This window comes from Empidonax traillii, unplaced genomic scaffold (assembly GCF_003031625.1).
Source record: "Empidonax traillii isolate 1590-97213 ecotype Southwest subspecies unplaced genomic scaffold, ASM303162v1 scaffold993:size324958, whole genome shotgun sequence".
NCBI lineage: Eukaryota > Metazoa > Chordata > Aves > Passeriformes > Tyrannidae > Empidonax > Empidonax traillii.
The window spans coordinates 203,615-213,067 of record NW_020956186.1 but is presented as its reverse complement, the minus strand read 5'-3'; the positions used below and the strand labels follow the sequence as shown (position 1 = coordinate 213,067).

The 9,453-nt window shown below is 52.3% G+C and overlaps 1 protein-coding gene across 2 annotated transcripts; it reads left to right on the top strand.

The window, feature by feature from the left end:
* Positions 1 to 363: 363 nt before the first annotated feature.
* On the top strand, positions 364 to 1,793 carry LOC114068005 (late histone H2B.L4-like). Of its 2 annotated transcripts, XM_027903816.1 has the most exons (3): positions 364 to 610; positions 717 to 842; positions 1,552 to 1,793. In XM_027903816.1, exons 2-3 carry the CDS (start codon positions 723 to 725, stop codon positions 1,786 to 1,788), a joined length of 357 nt encoding a protein of 118 aa, XP_027759617.1. In that variant the 5' UTR covers positions 364 to 610; positions 717 to 722; the 3' UTR covers positions 1,789 to 1,793. The 2 variants fall into 2 exon arrangements, with proteins under 2 accessions (XP_027759617.1, XP_027759616.1); XM_027903815.1 differs by having other exon boundaries at positions 364 to 842.
* The last annotated feature ends 7,660 nt before the right edge of the window (positions 1,794 to 9,453 follow it).

The following is a 9,453-nucleotide window of genomic DNA, read 5'->3' as shown; positions in this document are numbered from 1 at the left end:
AGAATCCCTTCCCTGCTCCTGCTGCCACACCATTCCTGAGCCAGGCCAGGATCCATCGGCCCTTTTGGCCCCCTGGGCACACTCTGGCTCATGTTCAGCCTCCTGTCGATCAGCACCCCCAGGTCCCTTTCTGCCTGGCTGCTCTCCAGCCACTCTGTGCCCAGCCTGTAGCGCTGCAGGGGGTTGTTGTGGCCAAAGGGCAGGACCCGGCACTTGGCCTTGTTGAACTTCATCCCATTGGAGTCAGCCCAATTCTCCAGTCTGTCCAGGTCCCTCTGCAATGGGAGTCCCTCCCATTCCCAGAATATTCTGCTACCCCATATCTTCAAGCCCATTCTTCTTCACAAAGAGCTGCCATTGAGTACTCCAATTCACACCCTTGCACCAAAGGAGGATCCCTTCTTTCATCAAACCCCTGGTGGACTGGGAATGGCTCTTCTATGGCAATTTTTCCCCTGTGAATCTGATGCTACTGCTCTTGCCTCCCTCTTTGCCCAGGTTACCCTCAAATTTTTTCTCAGGTCTGAAAGTTTAATTGAATCTGTCACTTCCAAGCTCCTCTCAGGCCAGCTACCCTTCATTTAGTGCCAAGAGAAATCATAAACCACAGGTGTGTGCTCCTCCTGCTCCTTGGGGGCTGCACCTGAGGCAAGTTAGGGTTTGCAGCCTGTGCTATATAGCCAGCCCCATGGCACTTGCTGGCTGCTTTGTTGGAGGCTGAGATGAACTCAGAACCTAGGAAGAAGCGTGGTCATGTTTCCACCTCTGGGGACAAAATATTTAAAAAGACACCAAAGAGAAAGGAAACCTTTTCAGTCTATATTTACAAAGTACTGAAGCAGGTGAGTAAATGTTTCTTTTCTGCTAGAAACTGCTTAATCCATAAAGTTACTTCTACCATTGTGTGTTAACACCATAAAGGGGAAGGAAGGAAGGAAGGAAGGAAATCTGCTGTTTAGTGAGATGGAAAAAAAAAAAAAGGTGGGTATAGGAGAGCCCCAGTTGAGGCTCAGAATCTGGGGGCAGTGGGGGAGAGGAAACAGGTTCTTGGGGATGGATCTAGAGCAGAAAGGGTTTCCTAGAGAGAGCAAGCTCTGCTGTATGGTTCTGCTTGAAGAAGCAATTGAATAGAAGTAAAGAGGGTGGGAACAGCTCCTGCTGGGCTTGTAAGTGTTAAAATCTCTGGTGAAATGAGAAAAAGAATTTTTGGAAGTGGCCATGGGGTGTCTAGGCCACAGTCATCAGCATGAGCCTGTAGGCAGGTTCTGGAAACTGGTTTTCATCCCTCAGAGTCTTGTTTTCCACAGGGATTGTGTAGGGGCTCCCATCGGTGCAGTCCCAAAGCTGCTGTGGCATTATGAGAGCCTCTCTTCAGTCTAATGCAAGTGGCGCATGACTTGAAACCCTCAGGGTGGCAAATGTGGGTCCCTTTTGGGGTTAGAGTGCCCTGTCTGGGAGGGGGAGTTGGGTCCTGCTTCTCTGGGGTGGCTGGGTCCTGTCTCCCTCCAGGGTGATGGATGTGTGAGACAGTGTTCGGTTACCACCCGGCAGGTGCACCCAGACCTCACCATCTCCTCCAAGGCTATGAGCATCATGAACTCCTTTATCAACGACATGTTCGAGCGCTTGGCCTCGGAGGCCTCGCGCCTGGCCCAGTACAGCCACCGCTCCACCATCACCAGCCGCGAGGTGCAGACGGCCGCCCGGCTCCTGCTGCCCGGCGAGCTGGCCAAGCATGCCGTCTCCGAGGGCACCAAGGCCGTCACCAAATACACCAGCAGCAAGTGACCACCGGGCCCTGCTTCCTGGGGAGTCTTGCAGGAGCTGCTATTCAGTCTTACTCAACCGAGAAAGCAAAGCCTCCTGTTGGCTGCCTGCAAATAAATAAAGCATAGAAACACCTTGTGTCTGTAATTTTGGTGTTGCAAAGTGTGAGGCAGTTTGAACTGTGATGGGGGGGGTTGTTTGGAAGGGCTGGAAGAACAGCTGCTGTTTGAAAACAACCACACACAAGTAGGAGCAGGGACCACAGGGCATGCCTGAGGAGAGCTAGGGTTGTTCTGGGAAGCAGAGTGAACTCTCCACAGTTCTCCAAACTCTTTATCCTGGTTTCCTGACTGCTAAAAGTTTCTATTGTCTTTGACCTTCCTGTGGTTCTTCAAGTGCTTCCTTACTTGGTGGGTCTCTTTGCCCAGGTTGCCAGTTTGTACTGGTCAGAGCAGAGGCTGAATCCCTCTGGGTAAGTGGAATGTAGTTAGCAGTGGTAAGGGTAAGCATGTTAATAAACTGTTTTCAAAGGTAATGTTTTGGGGTTTTTTTCTGGTGGTTTTTTCCTTGGGTTTTTGGGTTTTGTTTGTTGTTGTTTGGTTTTCTGTTTTTTGGGTTTTTTCCTCCTGGTGAAGGCTTCCTCCCTTTTGGGTAGGGGAGACAAACAAAGCCAAATGAGCTGGACTGACAGAAGAAACAAACAGTATTTCCTTTCCAGGACTTGTGGCCATTGCCTCCAGTTGCTTTGAAGAGAACTTTGTCTTGCAGGGCTCTAAACTGGGCTAGGGCTGAATGTCCTGTGTTCTGCCTTGGATCATCATATTAATGACTGGCCCTGGCTGCCTTTTCTCCTTTTCCCAAGTGCTTCTTATGGGAAGGGTCCAGGGCCTTGCAGGCAGCACTAGCAGGTTCTCTGTCCACGTGGAGCTCAGGAAGCCCTCAGGGTGAAGTGTTGTGTCCAGAGTGATGGTGCAGGCCATGACCTCCAGAGCTGTGGTGGGGCATGAGCACAGCACCTTCTTGGGGTGTGCAGGGCTGTCCTGGATTGCTGCACAGAGGTGCTGCCTCAGTGTCTGTAGCGGAAAGGAAAGGTGAGGGGCAAACTCTGGGTGGAGTTGTGGTGGAGATCATAGAGTGGTTTGGGTTGGAAGAGACCCTCAAGTTCATCTGGTTCCACCTTCCCCATGCCTTAGACAGGGTCACCTTCCATTATGCCTATCCAACCTGGTCTTGAACACTTGGGGTATCTGTAACTTCTTTGTGCAGCCTGTTCCAGTGCCTTTTCCCAGTTTCACATTGGGACTGGATGCCTGGCTCTAACATCTTCCATTCAGAGCCAACAACAGGGTAGGAGGAACCAGAGCTGTGTTTAGTCCAAGGTGACAGTATGTGGGGCAATCCTGGATTTCACAAACTTGTGAGATGATGCTGAGTCTCATGAGCTACGGAGCTGTGACAGGTACTGATGGGCCTGGCTTGGCAGTCTGGGCCAGACAAGATGTCCATGATGTTCCTCAGCAGAGTGCAGGAGGCAGCAGGGCTGGGGCTGAGCATCTCCCTGTCAGACCTAGCCCTGCTGCTGTGGAGTGTGGTTGGCTAGGGCAGGGAGGGAAGGGGGCTGCGTTGAAGAGTGCTTCACCCTGCCACGCCTGTAAGCTGGACCTGAGCACAGGGTGGAGCAGCACTTTGCCCAGCGAGGCTGCACTTCTTTTCCTTCCTGTGACCCTTGTGGCGGCTGGTGCTGGTGGAGGAGCTGCTGTGTTGGGGCTGCCCCTGGGCCGGGTTTGTGGGGTTGCTCAGCCAGATGCAGGGATTGGAGACAGGTCTGGCAGAGCTCAGCCTGAGAGTGGGACGCTGAGCAAGCTCCACTTGCACCAAACAGGTGAGCAGCCCATCTCCTTGCCTGGCCTACTGTATTGCTCCCTAGGCCGTGTATCTGCGCTTGCTCTCCCGTTTCCCCAGCAGTGGGATGTGCAGCTGTGCTCACTGTGGATGAGGAATGCTGAGGGTCAGCCTTGAGCTGCAGTTCTGCTCCTGACCTGGAGATGGGTCTGTCTGACTACCTGATCTCATATCCATTCCTGCAGCATAGGAAGGATCCCCGTGCTGCTCTGCTTGGAGCAGGCTGCCTGTGGACTGCGCAGCTTCCCTCCCTGGTACCCTGGCTCTCTTGACAGATACCCGCACAACCAGCCAGGTAAGGGGCCGATTCATGGCGAGAGGAGCAGCTGTTTCCTGGAGGTGTCTGGTGGAGCACTGGCACTGAGTGAGACCCAGAGGAGTAAAGCTCTAATGGTGCAAGTGCTTGCTTCTCCAATACTCCGGTTTGTGCATCCTGCTTCATGTCATACCTGCCCTCTATGCCCTCACTGAAGGCTTGAAGAATGGAGTTGGTGAATGGCCTCACATTCCTCTTACTAGATCCCTGCATTTCCTTGCAGATGTGGACAGGTGGTGGAGATGAACTGAGACTGAGAGGCAGAAGGAGGAGGTTGCTCTTGGAATGGGTGAGTTCTGCACTGAACCTGCCTAGATTGTCCCTTTTACATTTTCCATATGGAGGTGGGTTCATCTCTAGGTATGCAGGGATCCTGCTGCTTGTTTCCCCACAGTGTATTCCCATGGAGTTGCTTTGGGATACCCGCACAGGATGTCATACATGGTCATCCTGAGGGATCACTCTGTGCTGGCATAGATTAGCTTTGGTGAGAACTGCTCCTCAGCTCAGCTGTTTCCAGACTGGAGTTGTGGCTCTGTGCCCTTGTCCTAGTGGACCCAGTGAGATTTGGATGAAGTTGTTATGGGAGGAAGGGGTAGACTCTGCCACCCAGCAGGGATCTGCAGGACACTGCTTGCTGTGAGAATGACCCAGAAGCACTCAAGTTGCAATAAAAGCAAAGCTTAACTTGGAGCCTGTGCAGGCTTTTCCAAAGTCTCCTGTGGCTGCCTTATTCCGTGTGAGTCTCTGTCCAGATCTGCCTGGGTCCTCACAAGTCTCCCAGGGAGGCTTTTTTAGTGCTGTAACACTGCAGTGCTGTCATGTTTCATGTCCCTGGCCCCCTGTCTCTGTTTTTAATGAGCTATGCATGTCTATGGGTTAGAAAAAGCCTTTTTCTTTTTTTTTTTTTTTTTCCCTTGGTCCACTCTTCAGCCTCTCAAAAAGAGTACTAGAGTGTGACAAACTGAATGACTGTTCATAAAAATACCATCAATGCCTACATTCTGTTTTCTTTTCTGTATGAGAGCAATGTCTTAAGAACACGTGCTCTTCCTCTCGTGTGGTGGAGGACCATGAAGCAGAGCATCCCTCTGGTCTGTTATGAGCGGAGCAGGTTTGAGGGGAGGGAGCTTCTTGGGCAGTGGAGGATGGCAGCGGCGTGCAGACCTGCGTGTATTCCTCTCCCCATGTTGTGTCCCTTGGCAGCCATACTGCCAGGTGGCTGCTCCAGTGCATCATTAGACACTGTTCCAAATAGCAGAGGCCAGAACGGTTCAGCACTGAGAGGAAAATGAGCCGGTGATGGATAGCTCTAGTGATGCCAAAGCTGTTAAAATATGAACCTCTGATGTACAGCCCCATCCAGTTCCAGCAAGGGACTCTCATTCTCTCTGTGCTCAGCTGCTGGTGTGTGGGGACAGTGCTGGTCTGTGGCCCTTCCCTTCTCTGTGTGGTAGGTAGGGTGTTGTCCCTGACTAATGGTAGCTCGTGGTGGCCTGGGATTGTGCCTGGAGGAAGGGAGATGAGTGATGATCAAAGGTCAGGCAGGCACTCCCCTGTGAGTACACACACTGCTGCCTGAGGCTGCTGTCCCTGATGCTGCCTGTGCTGTAACGGGATTGAGGGTCCGTGGCATCCTTGGAGTTGTGTGCCCATCTATGTTCTGCCCAGCAAGGATTGCTGCAAATAGTTTGTTTCTTTGTTTTTTCTCTCTTTGTGCTCTGTTTGCTCTGGAGTCTAGGATGCAGCCAACGATAATGCTGCTTCCTTCATCTCCCCTGCTTGGGAATGTGCTGGGGATGAGGGAGGTATTCAGAAGTTAATTGAGAAAGTAAATCTTATGTTATAACTGTGGTTTCCAGGACCATATAACTTGGGTCAGGATGCATCCCTATTCTCATGGCCACTCTGTGCAGCCCTGTATTACCTGCTGCTGAACTGGGAGGAAGCTGAAGGGCCTACAGTGGGGTGAGGTGCTCCCTGATGTGGAGCTGCAGCCAGGAGAGCCCCGGGGGCCGACTTGAGGTGCCCCTTGGGACAGGCTGAGTGCTCCTCTGGGGTCAAAGACAGTGGGACGGGGTCAGAGGGTGCGTTCTCACGTAAGCAATATGTGTTGAGCTGGGCCCGTGATTGGTACCAGTGGTGTGCTGTTTGGCCTCCAACAAGGAGAATACTTCCCTTTGGGGCCCCATGTGGGCTGTGGGGCTGGAGAAGAGGGTGACATGGGCAGAGTGGCCCCGTGAGGAATGGCTGGTGCAGGCCACACGCCGTTTTCCCATTAGTGAGTGTTTAGTTCAGCGTTTTAAATAATTGTGTCCTCGGAATGATATTTAAAATCCATTTGGGAGGCAATGAGGCGGGAAAGTGCCTGTGCCATTGTGATGACGCTGCGCGGGCCGCGCCACACATGCATATTACAAACTCGTTACAGGCTCGTTTACACTCATGCTGCTCCCTCCCCACACCACCGAGGCTCCGAGTGCTTCTCCCCCACCATGACTGCTGGGCTTGGCTCTGTGGAGACATTTGTTTGGCAAGGTAGACCCGGTGTCCTCTGCAGCAGGAGGAGGAGTGCAGCTGAGGTGCAGCAGTTGGGTGCTGCCTTTTGGGACAGGGATGTCCCAAAAGGGCACACCTGGTGATGGGACTGTCACTCAGGTGTCCTGTCCTTCACCTGTGCTCTGTGCAGAACTGTATCACTTTCTGATGAGCCCTCAGACTTGTCACTGCAGACTGCAGCCCCAAGGCTGTCAGCTGCTGTGCTCTGGGTACCACTGAAGAGCTGCAGGACTTGTCCCAGGCTGACTCTGAGGCTGAGGACCAGCCTGGGCTCTTGAATGTCTATGGAAGCCGCATGAGGGACTAGGTGTGAGGGAGAAGCAGCTTCAGCAATGGCCACATGAGTGCTGGTTTGTGGCTGGATGGGAGAGAGTGGCCCCTCTGCCTCCATTCCTCTCTTGCCACTGTGTGGGCACCCTCTGCTGTCGTCCCAAGCCATGCAAAATAGAAATCCTATGTGGCAGGACAAGGCCCCTGGTGCTGCTTTATCCTTGTTCTGTTGGCCTCGGTGGCATGAGCAGTATTCAGTCTTCTCCATCCTGATCATGTTCAGCTGCTTCTAGCCGGGGTCCCAGCTGTGGTTTTTCTTGGTACTACCTTGTGGCCAAGCACTAGTAGGGTGAGGATCAAGCCCCCATGTACTTAAGGACATGCTGTGGTCTGACACCTATTCCCCTTGCACAGTGACCTGGCTGGCTGCTTTCTGGGTAGGCAATGGAAGGCTCTGGCATCCTTGTCTCTGCCTGAGGGCTGTGGGCCATCAGTGTCCTCATTGTCCCTGTGGACTTTCCTACTTGGCAGCTGTGTGGGTGTTTGGCTTGGAGATGCTGAAGGGGAATAGGAAGGCTTTAGTCATTTCCAGGATTTGAGGGCAGAGCTGCTCATTGATGTTTCTTCCTGGATAAAGCTCAACTTACCACTGCTCTCAGTGCAGCTTGTGTCCCTGTGCAGGTGGGAGTTAGGTTGGGAGTGGCTGACAGGTACAGTGCTCCTGGCTGGAGCCGAAGAACAGGGGAGTGTGAGAGGTGAGCCAGGAGCTTGCTATGCTGAAGTCACCTTTTCTCTGGTTGATGGTAAGCTGCTGAGAGAGGAGCCACAGATACTCAGTGTGGCAATGGAAGATAAGAAGCCACACAAGGAAGGTCAGGAAAAGAGCCCAGCGTTTCAGGTGCCACAGGTGGGAACGTTAGGCTTGGGAAACAGTAACTGAGAAAGGCTGTGGGTAGAGTTGGGTCTGGCTCACCTGGAACTCACTGTTTGGGAAAGCCTCTGCTGGTGCTCCCCATTCAGGCCCGTGTACTCTGGCTGCCTCTGACACTGCAGCTAGCAAAGTTGCTGCAGTAATCTGTGTTGGGAAGGGAGAAAGTTAATTTTGTAAGAATGTGGGAAGGAGGTGAGAGAGAGGTGGACTTGTCAGTTTCTGATAATGCAATTCACAATCCCTGACATGTGCTGTCCTGGCCAGGGCCCCTTCCAGGAGCTGCTGCCTTGCTCGAGTCAGAAGTGAATGAGCCTGGAAAGCTCTTCAGAAGGGCTTCTTTTGTCACAGCAACTTGCTCCTGAGCAGCAGAGAGGATGTAACTGAGGGTGGCTGCCACTCCAAACTGCAAGAGCACACCTGAGAAATGTTTGAAGACCTTTCCCTACCCACAAGAGGGTCTCCAGCCTGTGTCATCAGGACCTTCTAAAGGTGGCAGCATTTAGTACATCATGTTAGTGTATATGACCAGCCAGTATCTGCATAAAATCATGGTTCCCTGGATAGTCTCTGATCTGCCAGGGCCATGTGTTACATCTTTAGGCTTGTAGCTTACACAGGGGACTTTACCAGTAACCAGATACTCTCCCTAAATCTGTCCTCTGTGGGCAGACGTGCTTTGTCCTGCCTCTCAGTGTGTGTAAATGGACACTCCTGTATGGGGGAAGCATGACAGCTTTATTCCAGTGGTGGTAGCAGCAGGAGGTGGAAAGGTAATTTGGAGAGGAACTAAGAGTTCTCCTTAGTTTCTCCTTTTCCCCATCTCTAAGAGAATCCAGGCTTCCTGTACTCCAGGTTCCCCAAGTCAGGGCAGTTGCACTGAGCCCCTCACCTGGTTGGAGGAGACTGGCTATTTGTTATGCTCTCTTTTCCCTTTCTGCCACGGTGTTCTCTCCCAGGTTCTCTGCTTTGTTCGAGACCTGGCAGTCTTTGAACAGGCAGGTCTAGAGACTTGCTTCTGTCTTCTGTGCTGTGACCCTCCTTTGCAGCCTGCTTTATCCCCTGCACGTTTGCTTTCTCTGCAGGACTGGTAACTGAAGACAGCCCTGGATAAAGAGCAGCTCCAGGCAGTGCAAGAGACAGCAGAAGTGAAGCAGACACAAGACAAACACAAGAAAGGGGAAAAAAAAATCAAGGTAATAAATAGCTCTTAGCTTTGTACTTGCTGTCTTGGGACAGGACAGCTGTTTCTGCTTTTGGCATTGTGTGTGCAGAGGGGGACCAGACCACTGTGTGGGGAGAGGGTTTAGGATGGGTGTGTAGACAGAAGAAAAAAGGGCCCTGGACATGTGTGTGCAAATATACTTGTCATGGGTTCTGTGAGGTGCTGAGCAAGCTGAAGTGAGTGTGACTGAGGCTGGGGAGGTCTCTCTAGCTGTGTCTGGGCTGTGGTTGTGTCTGGAGGGAGAGACAAAACTTGTGTGAAAATCTTTATAGTGGCATCTACTGCCATTCCTAGTGCCTACATTGGTCTGGGAGCTCTTGGACCTGTTGACTTCTTGGTTTTGCTCTAGAAACGGGACAGGAAGGATCCGCTGAGGGACTCTGCCTGACTCGTGGGCAGGTCCTGCAGCAAAGGAGGGAGTGAGGCAGTGCCTCACTGCCCTGGGGAAGAGGCTGGTGTTCAAAGCAGTCTGTGGGACTTGTGAGG

Bases quoted from the DNA above. Each gene is read 5' to 3' on its own strand.
- LOC114068005 (XM_027903816.1), top strand. From the start codon at position 723: ATGAACTCAGAACCTAGGAAGAAGCGTGGTCATGTTTCCACCTCTGGG. The intron at 843-1,551 runs GTGAGTAAATGT...ACCACCCGGCAG, and splicing joins TTTACAAAGTACTGAAGCAG to GTGCACCCAGACCTCACCAT.